The sequence below is a fragment of the Rattus rattus genome, chromosome 2 (genome assembly GCF_011064425.1).
Source record: "Rattus rattus isolate New Zealand chromosome 2, Rrattus_CSIRO_v1, whole genome shotgun sequence".
Classification (NCBI taxonomy): Eukaryota; Metazoa; Chordata; class Mammalia; order Rodentia; family Muridae; genus Rattus; species Rattus rattus.
The window spans coordinates 71805989-71825673 of record NC_046155.1 but is presented as its reverse complement, the minus strand read 5'-3'; the positions used below and the strand labels follow the sequence as shown (position 1 = coordinate 71825673).

Sequence of the window (19685 nt, the reverse complement as noted above, 5' to 3'; positions counted from 1 at the left end):
TTTCCAAAATAGAAGAGTCACACCTATGGGCCCAGAACTCAAGAGGCTCATGGAAGGATCGCAGGAATCAGGGATTCAAGTCCGTCTGGCCTAAGCAACCAAGTTGACGCCTTGTTTCCATAAACAAATAAATCAACAATAACAATGAAATACTCCAGGGAGTGGAGGAAGGAAGGCAACCAACCCTAAGTCAGGAAAGGCATGACGGGAGTTATGAAGCAAACCAAGATGGCCACGGTTCTACTAGTTCTGTGAATACCGAGAGACCAAAGAAGACAGTAAAACCACGGACAGGAGTAGTGTTTGTGTGGAAGAGAGAGCTGTTGACACAAGAAGAACAGACAAGTGGCGAGACGGTGGACAGCAACACAGTTTATTCTCAAGTTGGAAAATAGGGACAGCAGACAGAGTGGGGGACAGCAAGGGCCAAGGGACACAGCACTGCATATAGAGGAGCCGACAGGAGACAGGCGACAGGCAGGATCCCCTGTCACTCCTCTTGGGGACCTTCGGAGGCAGGTTACTTACTCTGGTTGCTCCTGTTCTCACTGACAAAGTCTTCGGAGCTATCTGTGTCGTCCTCGTCATCTCCAGATGAGATGGCATCTGTATTCAAAAGAACACGTGTGTGGGTGCATTGGCAAAGGCAAACGTCACCATCACCTGCGGCTGAGGGAGCTCTCCTCGAGACCGCCCTCCTCAGAGTGAGCTCAACCACCCAGGAGGAATGCCAGAGGCTGTGCAGTGCCATCTGGAAGTGTCTCTCTGCGAGAAGTCGGTCTCTGGCCCTTAGGGTTTTCTGTTTCTCATTTTTTTTTAAGCCTCAAACGGTATTCAAGTCCCCAACAGTTTTCCGAATGGCTTATTTATTTTTATTTTATGTGCATTGGTGTTTTGCTTGCATATATTCCTGTGTGAGGTTGTCGGATCCCTTGAAACTATAGTTAGAGACAGTTGTGAGCTGCCGTGTGGGTGCTGGGAATCGAACCCTGATCTTCTGGAAGAACCGCCAGTGCTCCGACCACTGAGCCATCTCTCCAGGGTCACCTCCAACAAATTTTGACTCTATAATAGCCAAACATTGATTTGTTTCCCCATTTTCAACGTTTGGGGTTCCCTTCAAGACAGAAACGACTCCCTAACAAGACAGTCTCCTGTGTGGGCCTTTGGACTGCTAACTTTCTGAAGGCAGGGCTTCCAACTTGGCCACAAAGGAAGCCTGTTGCTACCTATCCCCTTCACCGTATGGAAGGAAATAACAAGGAGGGAGACTCAGGCGTTTGATAAAGGAACTAAAATCTAGCTCCCACATTTCAGTTCTATACCGTAAGCACCAAGAGTGCTGGGCAGTGTGGGCGTGAGAAGACAGTGTGCTGCTCGGCAGATCTTTGTCACTTGTCAACTGTGTGGTGCACCAGGACCCAGTGAGGAATTTCAGAAATGGATCCGCCAGGCATACTAGCCTACACCTGGGGTCACAGCTCTTGGGAGGATGATGAGAAGCTGACATGAGCCCAGGAGTTCAAGTCCAGCCCGGGCAGCAAAGAGAGACCTTGTCTCAAACAATTAAAAAAACAACGACCTGACACTGTGCCTGGCAGTCAATGAGTGCAGTTCCCTTGGCCAAAATTAGTAATAATTTCTGATCAGAAGCCAACTCACCTGTGACATTCACCATGAAGTACAAAGTTTCACTGTCTACCGTCCTAGCTGCAGCACAAGCATAGAGGCCGGAGTCTCTAGGTGTGGCACCTTTTATCTGGAGGTACTCCCCAATAAGCACTGTCCTATTGTTGGGCCCCAAGTGCACCCCATCCTTAGTCCAACTGATCACGGCGGCATCTTTCAACATGCAGCGCAACTCTAGCGACTCCCCGGGGGCAACCACGCACGCTTCTGGTTGGGAGATTTGGTATTTGGTTGGTGGCTCTGCAGAAGAGGTGGGAGAGAGAAGACAGAGGCAGATGGGAAGGAGGGAAAGGAGAGAAGGTCCGACAAAGGTCAGTGGAGGCCAGTTCTTCCTCAGGAGACGTTTGTCTTACAAATGGCCCCAGGAGGTGTCCATCTCTCCCCAGACCCCAGAAGCCAGGAAGCAGCCTGCACCCAGCCTTGACTGACAGCACTGGAAACAATGACCACAGAAGCATCCGCAGAAGCTGTCCTGGGTTGGTTCATCTCCACAGACTATAAATCGGGCTTTAGAAACCAACCAAACCCTAAAGTGGAAGAAAACTCCACGAGAAAACTGTAAAGTTGATTTGCCAAGCTCGTCATCCAGCATGACTGTGTACGTGCACACGCACACCCACGCTCCCACACTGGCTTAACCACTCATTCATATTTCACTTAGCCTCTTATCACAAAACCACGCTTTTCAATACAAAATGTCTCAAACTCAGGGGCAAACAGATCCATCTGCAGAACTCTTCACCATTTGGGAAATGGCTCCTATTGGCGTGATCGTTTCTATGAGCTCTTGAGGTCCAATCAGTACTGAGCTAGGTCTATACTGTATTGGGTGAGCTGGGACACTCCATCTTCCTCAAAGTGACAGGTGCCTGGGGTCCTTTAACATAAAACGAAAGAAAAGTAGGGAGTCCCTGGCAATCAATGGCCCTACACTGTATATCAGCCATACACACACACACACACACACACACACACACACACACACACAGACTGTATGTATTAGATAAGGATACAACCTACTGTCTACCCGACATGCTACTAGTGAAGCCAGATCCATCCTGCCCTCTAACCCACCCACTACCCCAGGCTCCCTGATCTCCTTCAGCATCCTTCTCTTCTTTATGAACACAAGGTCCTCCCTCTCACTCCCATTTAGCCCAGCTCCTCCTCTGGTGCCCAGGTCAATCATGGCCCTCCATGGTCCACCACCCTGCCATCAGTCACCTGGCTGGAAATAGAAGGGGTCTCTCCCACTCTAAAATCCAACTGCCTACCCCATACCTCCAAACACAGGAATAGACATGTTGACTAGGACTGTCCTGACTTCCGGAGGAAACCTTCAAATCAGAAAGCTCAGTTCTGGTAGACCATTGTACCCCACGCACTGAGACACCTTTGTCGTACACAGAGAAGGCAGACATTTTGAACATCGTCACAGTCCTCTAAGAGACAGGGCAGGATGAAGCCAACTATGATCCAACCTCCCAAAAGAAGTGAGAGGAAGCTCCTGACCTTGCTCAGGGTCAGGGTGGCCACAAAGGCCCATGAAGTACGCTTTCATTCCTACAGTGAGAGCTGTGAATGGTACCCAGAGTCCCTAGCGGAGAAAACACAATGCTTCCTTCCCTGCCCTGGACGGTTCCAGATCTGGGCAGTGGCATCACAAGGCGACTATTGGGCCCAGAGCCCAGTCAAAAGAACAAATCTCCCCCACAACTAAAATACAGTCAATTCATGTTTCAGTCCTGCCATTTCATAAACATCTGGTCCAAGAAATACCAGCAGCGCAGCAGCAGCCAACACAAGGGGCCTGAGGCTTCTCACACGGGACCCCCACTTCAAGTGCACACAGCCAAGAGGGGCACAGATATTAAACAGTACAGGAGCACAGAAGGAAACCCACATAGGGAAGAAAACAGAAGTTGACGAAACAGAAAAACACCCCCCACACACACACACATAAAAAAGGGGCAGAAAGCAAATGCAACTGACAACCAGGTAAGGTATCCAAGGCTTGTTTTTCTCACCCACCCTCTGTTTATTGAACACCTACCACAGGTCAAGCTCTGTTCTGTATGCTCAGGAAGCAACAGGCGAGTAGGCATAGTCCCTGCCCTGGTGAACCTTCCATTGTGGTGGGGCAAACGGAAGTAAATAAAAAAAAAAAAAAAAAAAAACTCACAGAAAATAGGAAGTGCGTAAGGTAGTGTTAGGCGAGGCAACTAGGTAACAGTTCAGGTGGAAATGGTGGGCGAAGGCCCCATGGGCAGCAGGAGCCAGCCGAGCACTGCCTGAAGGCCAAGTCACTCTCTTGCTTTTGTAAACAAAGACTTCTTGGAGCAGTGCCACACTCGTTGGGGATGTATTGTCTAGGGCTGCTTTTGTGTTACAAGGACAGACCCAAGTCATTGCAAAAAAGATCTCGAGGCCTACAGGCCCCAAACACTGATAGCGTTGCCCTCGCTGAAGGTGTTTCCGCTTCTGTTGTAGGAGCAGATAGGAGTCTCCTCCAAGGAGTAGCAGCCATCCTGTAGCTAACGGGCAATACAAAGACATTGAGAATCCGGTTGGAAGAGGCAGCTGACCTGAGTGCCTCACTGAACGAAGGAGAGGCAGATCTGGAAAGATGGCTCAGTGGAGGAAGGCAGGCAGGCCTAAAGCCAAGTTTGGTTCCCAGGAACCCATAGAAAGGTAGAAGAGGAGGAAAGACTTGACTCCTTAAGACCGCACTCTGACCTTTACATAACATGGCTCGTGTGTCTACACGCACACATCACACACAAACACACACACACACACACACACACACACACACACACACACACAGTAACACTGACAATGACAAACACCAGCGACAAGGAAAATAAAGCGCTCCTATTTTTAAGGACAAAGAAGAGAAATAAGGAGAGGAAGGGGGTTCGGTTGGACCCTATGTCTCATATCATCTGCCATTCTGGTCTTAATATCTTTAAACCAAAGACTCACACGATGTTAAAAATGATTGAGCCTTAAAGGCTACAGCATCCACTGAGAAACCCTTCCATCACCTAACATCAACAAAGGACCAAGATTCACTGAAATTCAGCTGTATGGCTGGACCAATTCTACCACGCACGCTGTACCACCACGTCATGAGGGACACAGGATGGAGAGGGTCTCAGCCAGGACAGGATGCTGGACGTTTGGTGAATGTGCACTGCCCTGGGTACAAGGACACTGAGCTCGTTTCCTCTCTGCCCCGCACAGCCTCTCAGCTGCAGGATCCCCGACCACCAAACACAGGGGTGCCCAGGCGCTATATGGGAGGTGCCCACTGTGCACTTGCTCTTCCAGCCACAACTGGTGTCAGTCACCCTGCCTGTGTTCTCAAGCTATGACTGTAGCGCTATGCTCACGACGGTCAGAAACAAACTGGATTTTATCTCAAGACTTTCGCTGACAGGCTCCCATCTCAGTGAACGGTGAGGAGAGCGTGGCTGCTCAGAAATGGGATCTGTTTGCTCGTGAAACCAAGCAAAGGCTCTCTAGTCTCCCAGGAAGATGGCCGGCTTCTGAGACAGTAAAGTGTCATCTGCAAGCACATCGGAAAGATAGGTATCTATGAAATCAAGCCATCTTAACGCCAAGGCCTCCTCCCAGGTACCAGCCTTGGGTAAGCTCCTCCAGCCCCCCCAGTGGCCTTTTCACGAGAAGCCCCACTTAGGAGTCAGTAAGCGATGCTACCTCTGCCTTGGCTGCCGCAGTGGGCAGGGAGAGGAGATGGAAACAAGAAAAGAAAGGGCAGGAAGAAAGGAGAAGGTCAAACACCAGAATGGGGGAAGAAACAGGAGAGAGGCTACTGAAGGATGATGGGCAGGACCACAATGGGGGGCATAAAAAGCCAACCCAACAGCATCCCAGGACATGGATCCGGTTGGTAGTTCCCGTCAAATGGAACACACAAGAGATACATCATGGACCAGGGCACACTGAGGAGATGTCATCCTATTCCTTCGCCTAGCCCTGGACACTTGCTTGAGAGCTGAAGGCTTCTCTTCTGTGCCTGAATCCTTCACGGGGCTTTGGGGCTGGCTCCTTACAGTCATCGCTTGCTCTTAAGAGTTCTGAGGTATCACAACTCTGAATCATCACCACCTCGTCGTGTCCCCTAAGGGGCCAAGACACCAAGAACTCTGTGCTCACCACACCCCACCTGTCTCTCCCACGCAGATGGCCTTCCGACACAGGCCACTGCTTGCCTGCCTCCGCCAAGCTGCTCTGTGTAACACGTGACCATTGACATAGGGCAAGGAACTCCCTGGGAAATCCAAACAGTGTCTTTTATAGCAATATCAACATTTCCTGGATTTAACATTTCTCATGCCGTGGCTTACTGGAGCACGCACTTCCAAGTTCCGTCCTCTGCACTCTCCACAGTACAATGGGGAGAAAATTCCAGAGGCTTCGAGCAGAGGCCCCAATTGCTCTTTCAGGAGTTTCCACACACAGAATTTTCATAATTAAGTGAAACTGGGGAAAGAAGCGTGGGAGCTGGGCCGCACATTGTCAGCGTTCCCTAAGCTCTCTGAACAAACAGGTGACTTGTTTGCTTTCTGGGAAGGCTGCGCTCAGCTGTTTCTCCGTGCTACAAACACAACAGGGGCCGAGGCTCTCCTGTGCGGAGGCTTAGCGGTGTTTCTACCCACAGGTTACAAACCCTTGAGACACGCAAGCAGTTTCCTATATACTGGGCATATTTTTCGGTGAGCTGACTGTTCTGATATTCAGAAAACAAACAAACAAAAACATAAAGAGGGTCCTTCACAGCCTCAAAAGTCAATAATGAAAATATCAACAGTGTTGGGGCATAGTGGGACTCAGTGGGCACTTGGGAGGGTGGGTTAAGAGGGTCCTCTAAGTTCAGAGCCTGCATTGGCTTCAGAGTTTAAGGCCTACTTAAATTACTGAGTGCAGTCAAAGCCAGCCTGGGCTGTGTAATGAGAGTCTATCTTTCAAAAAAAAAAAAAAAAAAAAAGCACATATGTGGCTGCCACCCTGCCACGAGCCCCCTTTCTTCCCCAACATCTCTCAAGTCACTATTCCCTGAGAGGCCACAGGGACTTAGAAATGAGGAGCTTCTGACCCAGGCGAAAGGGAAACTGAGGCAGAATCTTCCTGACCCTTCCCCAAGTTCTTCTGCAGATCCATGTAGGTCACAGCCCCTAGGTGGCACCTCACCTGATGTCAACAGTGACAGCTCGTGTTTACTTTCCTGTAAGTTGAAGGGAGGGGTATGACACCCTGCTATGGGTGAAGTCGCCCTAGAAAGGGCTCTCTCAAGAAGTAGATGAGGCCAAGACTAAGACGCCTCACAACGCACAAATGCAAGTTTTTCCTCAGCACCATCAGGATGGCCATCTTGAGGCTTCCAAACAGCTAGAGCGTCTGGAAGTGAGAGAGAGGCTGCTTCAGGTAATGCTTTACGCTGCCAAGTCAACGATAGCAGCACTTCAGACTGTCACTTTTTATAATGTTTGCCTATAAACTTTTCCCGTGTGGTTTCTGAAATGGCGCCCGAGTGCAAACAGAGAACAGATGGGCGTCCAAGTCCTGTCCTGGCCAATCATCTCCTGCAGAACGCATGGCAGATTCCCTCTCAGGGAGAGGGAGCCACTTCTGCCAACCACCTCTGGACAACAAATCACCCAGCACGTCACAACAGCCACATCTAGGGTGTCCCCAGAATGACTTCTTCATCAGCGTCTAAAGGATCTGAGTTAAAGATACAGTGAGGTACCTCAAATGGCCCCACTTAGGGGGTCTCCCCACAAGGCGATCTGATCCCAAAAGAGAATCAGAATAGATTCACCTAGAAGAGAGAAATACAAGGAGGAAAGGATGAGGAGGGAGGGGAGGGAGGAGAGAAGCGTGGATCGGGTGCGGGGGAAGGGAAGGGGGGAGGGGAGGGGGGGGGGAGGGGAGGGAGGGGAGGGAGGAGAGGAGGGGAGAGGAGAGGAGAGGAGGAGGAGGAGAGAGGGGAGAGGGGAGGAGGAGGGTGGTGGAGAAGGGGCAGTCCTAGCAGGCTTGTCCCATCAAGGGACTGGACTGCCCAGCTAAACTGTCCCCAGCTTCCAGCATACCTCTAGCCCAGCAGGATCGCACAGGAGCACTGAGAAGAAAACAACACCGTGGCCTGGTGTTCTCCCAGACGGTGCCATCTAGTACAGGACAAATAAACACCACAGCCACAGGACTGCCAAAAGTCTTTACAGAGAATGGGGATTAAGCTGCCAAATGTCACTGCAAAGTCACAGGACACTGGGTTCATAACAGGTGAGTGGCAGTGGGTTGACCCACTCTGCCCTCCGAGCCATAGAGATGCCCTACAGTGGCCACTCCATGGGCCTGGTGAGCTGTGTTCACTGGCCACAGAACAGTGGACAGAACTTGAAAGGCTCTTTGTAACTTCAAATCGAGGATGCCCAGAACGCAGGGCACACGGTGCTGGGGTGCCCACCCATGCTTTTAGAAACCTGTGACACCTGGCTCGACTGGGACCTTGGAGGAGCCCCTCCTGTTCATTTTTTTTTGATTTTGTTTTTTTTTTTTTTTTTTTTTTTTTTTTTTTTGCATGGCTCGGTCGGCATGGAGCTGGCACCAGAGCTCAGTATAAAGGACAATGGGGTCCTTTGGTGGAGTCAGAAAGAACCTCCTCTGGTAGCCTCTCCTCAGACACAAAGACGACACCCTAGAGCAGGCTGCTACAGCTCCTACGCTTTCAAAGCTTCCCTTTACAGGTGTCAACCTGCACATCCTGATGCCATCCTCTAAGGCCCCAGTACAACGCATCCTTAAAGAGAGGAGGGGGCCAACAGCCACACAGGACAAAGGTGGAAGCTTTCAGCCTCAAGAAAAACGGCTGCATAAAAACGGGGAGGGGTGGGGTGAGGCTGGGGAGAGGAGGGAGGGGAGCAGGCCGCTCAGGCTCTCTGCTTATAGCCAATAGCTGGAGCATCTCTTCAGACACATGTCCTGTCAGCATCACCCCCGCCAACAGCTACTTCAGCTGCAGTAGCCTGATGGCCCCAGAAACTCCGGGCTGGCTCAAGCCGCCCGTCAGAGAGGACTAGAAGGTAGCAAATGCTTCCAATATGGGAACCATTACATATTACGTACTCAGGCCCACCCCTCGTAATTTAGGTTTGGCTTTGAGAAACAGGGTGGACAGTCCTCCATGTTCGAAAGAAATTATGCTTGAGCCCAGGAGAAAATAAAAATGCAGAAAGGCAAAAGGGCCCAAGAATGTCCTCACTGTATCACCCAATACCCGGACTCAGAGTGGCTTCACCCTGTGCCCACCTGCACGCCTCTCCCATCCAATCCTGTCATGACACGATAGTGTCCAAGTGACAGAGACGCCTGCACTCGGTTCCTACGCTCCCAAGACTGAAACCACCGCTGGGCCACCAAGACTCGAGAAGATATCAAATCCGTGCAGCCACACAAATCCTCCAGTTATTGCTTGAGCAAGAACTGTAAAATGGAGCCTTTTGTTCTGAGAGTATATCCCGGAGAACCCAGCCGTTAGATTCCACAGCACCCAGGAAGTAGAAACTGGCATTACAAGTTATGTCAAAGCACCCAGCACTCGTGGCTCAGAGGCACAAAGAACAGTCTGTATCCACAGTCTGGCCAGCCAGGCCCAGGCCTCCCGCGTCCTGAAGGCGCACTTGCAGGAGAAAGCACAGCTTCCTAAGGTCCTCAGGACTCCTTGGGATGCTGCTCCCCAAACCTTGCCATGTAAGGCTGGATCCACAGAAAAAGGCCACCAGGAAAGTCGGCTGAATCTCTCGTGGAGCCAGGTGGCTGCTCCCCTTAGCTACAGCATCAGAGGGAGCATTGGGCACCCAAAGAGGCGAAGGCCAGAATGGAACGTACCCCATCTGTACCAATACAGTCTTAAGATCTGTTTTAGTGTCTCTCCAGAAAATTAATTCACATCATTACCCAGGCACCACATTCCTCTCTCCCCCCTCCTTCCCTACTCCCTCTCTCCTCTCTCTCTGTCTCTCTGTCTCTCTCCCCCTCCCTCCCTACTCCCTCTCTCCTCTCTCTCTCTCCCCCTCCTTCCCTACTCCCTCTCTCCTTTCTCTGTCTCTGTCTCTGTCTGTCTCTCTCCCCTCCCTACTCCCTTTCTCCTCTCTCTCTGTCCCTGTCTCTCTGTCTCTCTCCCCTCCCTCCCTACTTTCTCTCTCCTCTCTCTCTGTCTCTCTCCCCACTTCCCTCCCTACTCCCTCTCTCCTCTCTCTCTGTCTCTCTCTTCTCTGTCTCTCCCTCTCTCTCTCCCCTCCCTTCCTCCCTTGTTCATTCACATAGTAGCTTGCCTAGTCAGAAGGTACTGTCCGTCCTCTGTCCCCTGTCCCTGTTCCCTGCACCCAAAACTGCTACTCCACCTGAGAGATTCCTGTGCAGTTTTCAAAATCCAACCCAAATGTCTCGCCTGTAAGATTTCCTGATTCCTATCATAACACATGCCATCACCCCGTCCCCATGATGTCACAACCTATGTTTTATCCATGTAAAATAAAACACACAGATTCAGTCACCCCCTCGCCCAACTGTCTCACGGGGACATTCTAAGAAGGTGGGAGGAAGGAAAATGAGTGCAGTGACCTAGGTTTATCCTGTGTGAGGACCTCCATCCAAGGCCAGCCTAGGGCATGGACTGGGTGCTCGGGTTGGGTGCTCATGGGCTCCCAGATGAGGAGGGCACTGCCAATTCAGAAACCCTCTGCCCAAAGACCAAAGCTTAAGACTCGCTGCTCAGGAATGAACGGGGCCATGTTGAACCGCCCCTCCGTCCCTGAGACACAGACCCTGATATGAGGAACGCGCTGAGAGGAAGCACTCTGTGCACAGTAGGGCAAGTGCTCTAGCTGCAGCTCTGCCCCAGCCAGGGGCCACCCATCTGGGGCTCAGTTTTATGGGTCACAACCTGATTCTAACAAGTCAGTAGATGAGTCAGCAGGGGATTGAGACGGCCCCATGAGAATACCCACTTGCATTCCTCTGACTCCAAACCAGGGTTTTCTTTCAAATGAGCAAATCTGTCACATCTTATATACGCCGCTTCCCTAAGTGAGGATTCCTGCAAGGTTCTCAAGTGGAACTAAACATCCACAAGTCTTGAAGGCGCCTGCTCTTCCAGACCATGCCTAATACCTGCTTCAAGAAACCAGTGAGCCAAAGGCCTACAGTTTACTGTACCTTTGGGGGCTGAGCTGACAGATACCTCAGTCCACAAAGTGCTTGCCTTGCAAGCATGATTTTAATTCCTCAGAACCCACATTAAAAAAAAAAAAAAGCTAGCTGTGGTGAGAGAGACAGATACATCTCAGGGGCCTGCTGACCAGCCAGCTTAGCCTACGTTGTAAGCTCCCGGTCAGTGAGAGACCCTGTCAATAAAACCAAGGTGGACAACACCTGCACACCTGCTATTCACCCATTCAATGAACACACACACACACACACACACACACACACACACGAAGTCCCTACAGCAGTCGGCTGAGTTATCATACTCCCCAGCCCCCACTGCTGCTCCCCACCCCCCAGATGCTGGGAATAGGGGCTCTAACACCAAACTACACACAGGTCCAAGAATCCCAGTGCCTAAAGCAGCCACAGCTCGAGGACCTGTTTGCAATGAACTGGGGTAATTGGCAGGTGTTCCCGAGGCCGAGCTGCATTCCAGAGGCAAGTTCGCGCGGACTTCATGTTGCCTGTGGCTCTACAGAAGCTGCATCTGGACCGAGCTTGCCTCTCTGACACTGAGATAAATATTCAATAAATGGCATACACTCAAGTGGAGATATTTGCCCTCTAATTCCCTTAAGGGGCAGATCGATGCCCAAATCCTATATGACATTTTCCTTGTTCAGAGGCAGCCCCTCCCTCCTCCACTTGGTAAGGGCTTTCTGAATAAAGGAATAGTTTTTAAAGTGGCCTGGCTACAAAGGCAAGGTTAAGAGTTAACCCTAGAGGGCAAGGCTGCCTCCTGCTTCTCTGACTCCAGACCTTTGGGGAGGTATTGTTCAGCAAGTTTATTTAAAGGGCTTGGCCTTTCTTTTCTCAGCGGGACCCCAGTTACAACACCATTCAGAGACTGCAGATGTGTCCCCAGGACCAGTCCCCTCCGAAGCTTCCCAGCCAATTGCAAATGAGGGGCCAGCAGCTGGAGACTGAGGAACAGATGGCCTTCCTCTTGGAATGGGTTTGATCGTGTTGTTGGGGCTCAGCTAGCTCAGGCCTGCATAGGAGCTGGAGGAGGATCTCTGCTAGGGGAATGGTCAGCAAGCAGCTGGACAGCAATGACCTCATAGAAAGTTGCTTTCAGGAGAGGGCAGGGATCGTCCATTCCAGCTGGTTAACACCACAGGACCTCGAAAGGCAGGCCAGAGCCAGAAGGATAGTGATTTGCAGGGAAAAGCAAGGATTCTCTGTCTGGGGATGCTATCCAGGAGGACCAAAAGCCACATCTGCTTGGAAGTTCCAAATTAGGGTGGCACCACCATGGCTAACCTTTCTCTCCTGCTCTGCAGACCTCAGATTTGCCTGGAGGGAAAGGCTTTCAGAATGCAAACAAATCTGAAAAGTGGCTCCCTTCAGACTTCACCACTGAGTCTGGGAAGATCCGGGCAAGGCGCCCAACAGTGTGGCTTCCTGAGGACAAGGTATGTCACTGTGCCAGGCAAGGAAGTCGCCTTTGCTCTGCCCAGGACCAGCACGGGTTTTCTGGCCTCTCAGCCTTTGCCTTGCATCCATGACGGCTGAGCAAGAAACCAATCAGAGAGGTGAAGTGCCAGGAAAGAGACATTAGGAGCAGCTAAGGCATGGTGCAGCTTCCTCCTGCTGGCCACCTCTTCAAGGGTGAACACTTTTCTACAACAAAGGTGGGAGCAGGCTATAGTGGTGCCTGCCTGTAATTCCAGGATGCAGGAGGTGGAGACCTGAGAATCAGGAGACCCAAAGTCAACCAATCAGCCAATAAGTGGAGAAACTAACTGAAAGGGAACTAATTACTCCGACCTGGAAGAGCACACCTGCAGATGGCCTCTTCTCTGTACCAGCTTAGGAAGTGGCCATTATATGCAAGGGTTGTTCAGCGCTGAGGGAAAACTGATGTAGGTCTTTCCTGTCAACAGTGACCCCACCTCACTTCAGACCTGCAGCCTCTGAACATCCCTATCCACTGCACAAGCAACCAACCTCCACAAAGATCTATCTGTATCCTAGTCGGTCACACTCACCTCCATACCTGGCGAGGACCAGAGGTCACTTTTTTTTTTTAAAGCCACCTGAAGTGAGCTTTGCTTGCTTTAAAAACAGGCTTCATTTCCTGGCTTCTTTTGCCCCTAGGGCCACCCTTCTTGGCCAGGGCTGGAAGGGGAGTGGGTGTCTTGGCTTCCAACCTTTAGTTCTTGGAATTTTTTTTTCTTTTTCCCCTGGGGTAGAGGGGAGGAGACAGCAGGTGGAGAGAAGATAGGGGAGTCTCTAATCTCAGGAGAAAGTGCTGGGAAGGGCCTCTACACCAGTCATTTCCATGGCCACAGGCTGAAGGAGTTCCTGGCAGTGCTATACAGGTAGCCTTTGATTTCCCACCTTGTTGCATAAAAGGCAGAAATGCTAGAAGGAGAAGCTTGAAATGCTATCAAAACAGCAATGCAATGAAGCTAAGGTTTGGCAGAATCTGGGGCAAGGCAGATCTAGTGATGAGTAAGGGACAGACAGGCAAAAACAAGATGGCCCTTCTTGTTCTAAGCTCAAGGCTCAGGGGCTCAGCATAAGTCACCATCCAGGACTCTGTGCTGTGTCCCACTGGTCCCCATGGCAGCAGAGAGTATAGAGCAATTCCCTACACATCATCAGAGGCCATTAAAAAAGGATTACAGAATATAAGAGCTAGAAAACTTTTATTGCCTGAAACTCTTCTTCAAAGGACTTAAGGAAGGGGTGTGGGCAGGCGAGGGAGAAACAGAGCCAACCATCCTGTCCTCGGAAGTTCAAAGTTCAAAGTAGGGATGAAGAACAAAATGAGAGGGGTGCCAACACTGCACCAAACACCCTCTTGCTGAGGAAAGAGAAATGAGCTCTGACATCCACCTAAAGGGTGGGTGTGTGGTCACTGTGAAGTTGGCCGGAAACCACAGCATCTCTAAGAATTGCACAAATTTTATTCCGGAAATGGGATCCTGGGATCTGCCTGTTTATTGGGAAGGGGCCATTTGTCAACATCCCTAGCACATGTGAGACCTGTTCACAAAGGTCTGGCCGCTGTCAGCATCGCCACCTTGAGCATCGTCATCGCAAGGCATGGAGAGAAGAGCATGACCTCGTCCGCCCTCATGGAAAGCCTCACAGTCCCAAGGACTGAGTTGAAGGACATGACCTCACCCTGAACCTCTGCCATCATCAGCCCCTCCTAGAGGAACGGTGCGAATGAATGCTCAGCTCCTCCACTACTCTGGATCCCAGCACAGTCCCTTGAGCTTCCTTCCATGGAGCCCACCAGAAGCCCAGCACCTAGCTCCCCTGGCAGGCGAATGGAAGATGGCATGACAGGAGATGATGGCAAAAGGCAAGCACCACCTGCTATGGTGGACAGGCTCCTCATTGGCCTGGACAGGCACAGAGCACAGAGCACTACGGCACACCCAACCAGGCTCACACCAACCTCTCCACCGCCCTTCACTGGCCTACGTTGATCCTTTAGAAACCTCAAACAGAAGACTCTGCTGCCAAACTATACCCACGTTCACAGCATGCCCACACTACGCGCTGCGTGGCCACAGTCGACTTCCTTAAAAAAGAAAGGAAATAAAAAGGCAACCTTGAACATCAGGAGGCTTGCAAAAGCCCAAGAGGACAAAAAAAGAGTTGCATAAAGGAAGGCCTAATGTTCTTCTCTACTTAAATGTCTGAAAATTTGCCATTTATCATAGATTACAAGGCAAGCGTCATATTCGGTCTTTGAAATATGGGTTTTATTTACTTTGACAAGGGTGTGGGGTGGGAGGAAATCATAACTTACCCAGCAGAAACCATAGTCCAGTTTGTATTCAGTCTGCACAGTTTAGAGAGATAATATCTTGGTATTTCAGCCAGGTTATCCTACTTGACTGAGGTCAAGTAGATAGTAGAGACGTTCAAACTCAGCTCCCAAGGGCAATTCCCTTTGAGACTCCAAACACACATACGATTCAAAACAACTTTCTTAGTTTCTACTTAAAATTTTAAGTCAAATGTCCAACCAGGATTCCTTAGTCTTTAAAGACCTGAGTGGTTTTAAATGTGAAGCATATATCTGTACAGGCTACAATCAGCTAAGCAGCAGTCTTAGCGGAAATCCAAAGGGTTGGGGTGGAACAGGGAAGAGGCAGCTTGAAGCAAGTCACATGACTCAAGGGCCAACTGTCAGCTCTCAGTGTGAACTTGAAGGGTTTCCAAAGAGAATAAACTTTACAGAGGTCTCTGTTCTCGAAGATCTCACTTTAATGGTGACAAGCACACCAAGTTGGCCGTTTTTAGTTGTTAAGATACCTTTAAAACACTTGGTCACATATGGAGAAAAAAACAGTATTTGTAAACTGTCGGGTATAACAATGTAAAAAAAACAAGTTTCAGGGTTAGGAAACAATGAAGGAATTTATATGAGTTGATTTCCTTAGTGCTCAGGATTGAGATGTCGCGGGGAAAGTGCTACATAAATAACACAAATAAACATGCCCGCCAGGTTCTCCTTCCTCAATCCCTCGGCATTCTCCCTATGAGCTATTTTTAACATCATCATAAAACATGGTCACCATAACCTGAAATTTTCTCTGTCCAGAAATGGCTTGGGAATCATGATTCTTTAGTTGGACAAGAAGTTAAAGAGGAGGTCTGTGACGGTTTAGCTCCCTAACTTGACCCAGACAAAAGCAAGCAGTGGACTTTCCTTTATTCTCAAAATGTAAAGAGTCCACAGAGCACATCATTGCCTACAGTGGCCTCAAGCAAACAAGCAACACATTCCACATTTAATCACAGGGCTGGAGAGCCATGGGTGAGGTGAAGACCACTGGGTGCTATTTCCTGATTCACAAGGCAGTTCACAATCGCCTATATAACTCTACCTCCAGGGAACTGGAGGTCCTCTTCTGATCTCTGCAAGCACCAGACACATACATGGTGCATATACTTACATGCAGACAAAACATATGTACGTGTAAAAATAAATCAACGTGAAAAATAAATCCTAATCCAAGTTTTTCAAAATTACTGAAAATCAAGATACACGCTCTTCAAGAATGACGGACAGCTAGGTGTGGAAGTTGAGGCGGAGATTGAAAGTTCTAGAACAACCTGGCCTACACGGCAAATCCCAAGCCAGTCTGTGGGAGATGCCCATCTCAAAAAACAAACCACTGGCACAAAAGAATGCTCATGGCTAGTCCTGACAGTTAAATACACTTTTGTAAAACTACATCTTCAAGGTTTTGGTGAATAATTATGTTAGTGTGGGTGGGAGGGGTGTTGTTTTTTTGTTTGGTTTTGTTTTCCGAAACAGGGTTTTTCTGTGCAGTCCTGACACTCACTCTGTAGACCAGGCTGGCCCAATCTCAAAGGCCACCTGCCTCTGCCTCCCTGGTGTTGAGATTAAAGGTGTGCACCACCATTGCCTTGCTCACCAACTGTATTTTAATAAAAGGCTACACTAAACAGTAGCCATCAATGGGACTGCCATCTTGAATTTTTTCCCCATCATTCTCTACAGAGCAATAAAGACAGTAAGGGCAAGGACAGCCCATGGGTGAGAAGGGCGTGTGCAGGCAACAGTAGGTCAGAGGGGTGGAGCTTCCAGCAGCTGGAGATAAAGACAACCAGGAGCACTTCCCTGTGGGTGTTGGGGACCCAACACTGGTCCTCTGAGAAATGAGGAAGTGCTCTTAATCACGGAACCATCGCTCCAGCCCCTACAGGGACAGTTCTGCACAGGAAACCCATAATTATCTGTAAAGTAGCCTGCAGCATCCCTTCCCCCAAAATAATTCCTAGCTGTTGACCAAGACAAGACACCCTGCTGGATCAATCAGAAATGGAAAAGTAAGACAGACCCTGACGAAAGGGACTTAGCTGTCTTTTCATGACCACCCTAACTATGTAAGTAGCTAAACTGTCTGAAGTGTGAGGGCTCCAGCACGCACAGGCTACTGGGTGCACAAGGCCACTGCACACACAGGCTACTGCACGCACTCCATGGAGAATGTGAACATTAAACATCCCCTTCCTGTTTAAACACTACCCCAGTTATTTCATAACCATGTAATTATTCATTAAATCATATATTGGAAACATCTCATATTGGAATGCTTGGTTAGTTGAATTCTCACCCTCAACAGAAAAAGAAAAAAGAAAAACTTTGAAATATCTTGGAGCAGAAGACACGGCTCCCTTCCTATAGGCACGTATTGTTCTTGTAGAGCATCCATGTTCACTTCCAGACCCAGCTCCCAGGCCTCAAAAACCTCTGACCTCCAGAGGGACCTGCCCTCATGTGCACACATCACACATACCCACACAGAAATACACACACATACACCTAATTTAAATTAATTAGAAAATAAACCTTAAAAACAGCAAAAGGTCTTTAGAAGCTGGTTGAGAAGGGGAGGCTATTTTTTTTTAAGTAAGTGATTTAGTCTTTTAACTGATTGAAATAAACAGTCAACACACACACACACACACACACACACACACGCACAACTTGCTCTATTCAGATCAGTGGAAGCTAGAAAGAATTATATAAATGCCAATTTTCTGGGCTGGCCAGATTTTTGCTCTAGAAGTAATATTAAACACAGCTCTTTGCCTATGAATTGTGAAATACGCTATATTCTAATAAAGAATGTGTACTTCATTGTGTGTTTAACAGCATGCGCCTGCATTTGGTTTAATTGACCAAGAATAAGCCCTTGTTCCTCAGCGAACTATCAAGTTACAGTCAACTCTTAAATATTCACACTCACACTGAGGAACAAAAAATGCAGATAATAGGAAACACAAGACTTATGTTAAATCATCCACTTGCACCATGCGGATATTTCTTTTCTCTTCTTCTAACTGGCAATTAAATGTGGAGGGCTGAGACAACGGCATGTAGGATACTCTCTGACAAAGGACTTGAGCCACCCTGGAAAGAAAAACTCCCTTCGGCAGGTCTCCACGCAGCCCTCACACTCAAGGAGGTTTCTGCGGGTGAACTTTAAAAAGGCTCACTTCAGTCCAGAACTGCATCACCCCAGAAGACTGTCCCAGAATTAGTGTTTTTAAAGGCGTGTAAATCACCCCCACCCCCCACCCTCAGGCCGTCCCTTTGCACATTTCACTTAGCAGAGGGTGAGAAAGTAATTAAGGGTTTGAGGTTGGGAAAGCCTTTTATTTTAGCTCCTACTGGGCTGGGGTAAACAGATTCCCTTAATGTCAACAATGACTTAATTAACCAGAGCAGGTGACAATGTCAGGGGGAATCTGAAAGTAAGAGCCAAGACTGGCAGTAATCAGGCTTGACTACACTGGGAGCATTCAGAATATGAATCAACAGGACAGTACTTAGAATCGGGACCACCCCTCGGCAATCTGCAACTGTTGACACTGTTGTCCTTTGTCACAGGGATGACCAGTCGGGTACTGTCATTTCTATCCTGAAATACTGAGCAACATCTTATAGAGATTACTGTCTTCTTAGGTCAACTGACTTGACCCAACCCTGCTGCTGCCACTTGAGAAAGTGTCCAGAGACAGGATAGGATTGGGGCTGAGGACACACATTATATGACAACATAAACTACACAGAACTACACGGCTGAATGTAACACTCCCTAAAGGGTCAAAAGGACTCCTCAGCAGGAAGGCATGGGCTCTTTCTAGGAACTTCCTGATTACATATTTGTCTGGCCCGATAGACATTATCTAAACTGAGCTTCTAAATTAGCGCACCGACGTCTTCCGTGGTAGAGCTTCAGAAGATGGAGGCTGAACTTAGTCTTAGCTGAAGTTCTGGTTGCACCAAATATGGCCGCTGGAGGGATGCGCACGTATTAGACACCAGAGCCTAGCATGGGACCTAATCTCTAGCTTGATGGCCTTCTAGTCACCTGGATATTGTTGGCAATGTCAGCCTGACCCTGCAGGAATCCAGCATCACCGAATCCTCCATCCGAAAGCAACTTTCATCTCAGGGTAGCTTGTTTGCTGCACGGAGAACTGGCACCACCTTGTCCCCACTCGCTGGGGATGGTAATGGCCAAGGCCACCAACAAGGCCAGGAGCTGTGCTTTCTGCTCTTTCTGTCCAGGTCACTGGTAAAAACTAAACCTCAGAAGGTGCCTGGGGATGTCACTGTTCGATGACAATTGATGCCACCAAACTCAGTAGCAGAAGAGCCAATCCAGGCTCTGAGACTTCTCTGCATTTTCCAAGCCCGTGCTGGAGAAGCTCCACACCTTAAGACGGTTTTCCTTTCCTTCTCTCCTTCTCCTCAGCATCTCCCAACTCTGGCTGTGATTCGAACCTCATGCAAACCCTGAACCTAGTGAAGTGTACCCAGGGGCATTGGCAAAGTGTGACCTACAACTTCTGGGGCTTCTCAGCCTTCCTCCCTAACCTCACATGTACCTACAGGTCCCCAGGTGGGGGACCTGCTTTCAACAATGTGAGCATTGTTGGCTATCAGTTCTTACACAAAGAGCCGTTTGGGGGACTCCAGCCCACTGTCTTTCCTCTCCCCCACCTGTCTTCTCCCTGCGCATAAAAACACCTTGTAACCTTTCTCAGGTGATTAGATGGAGTCCAGGACCATTTTATACCCTGCACTGAAATCAACTCACAGCAACACTGCCCCGAGAGTCCAGATGAAAAATGACAATTCTTCCCTAACCGGGGCTGTTTCTGAAGCCCACGCCGTAGGAAATCTCGGC

General features: G+C 49.3%; 1 protein-coding gene across 13 annotated transcripts in view; it reads right to left on the bottom strand.

Moving 5' to 3' along the window:
* Fgfr2 (fibroblast growth factor receptor 2) overlaps positions 1-19685 on the bottom strand; it is a 100907-nt gene that overhangs the window by 79494 nt on the left and 1728 nt on the right. For 5 of the 13 annotated variants that reach the window (XM_032892466.1, XM_032892468.1, XM_032892467.1 and 2 more), the window contains exons 2-3: positions 1663-1929; positions 529-606 (exon numbers count right to left, since the gene is read on the bottom strand). The exons of 5 other annotated variants lie outside the window; for them this stretch is intronic. In XM_032892466.1, coding sequence (XP_032748357.1) covers positions 529-606; positions 1663-1929 — 345 coding nt within the window. The remainder of the gene's footprint in view (positions 1-528; positions 607-1662; positions 1930-19685) is intronic. 3 more of the 13 variants (XM_032892471.1, XM_032892473.1, XM_032892472.1) reach the window with 1 other exon arrangement.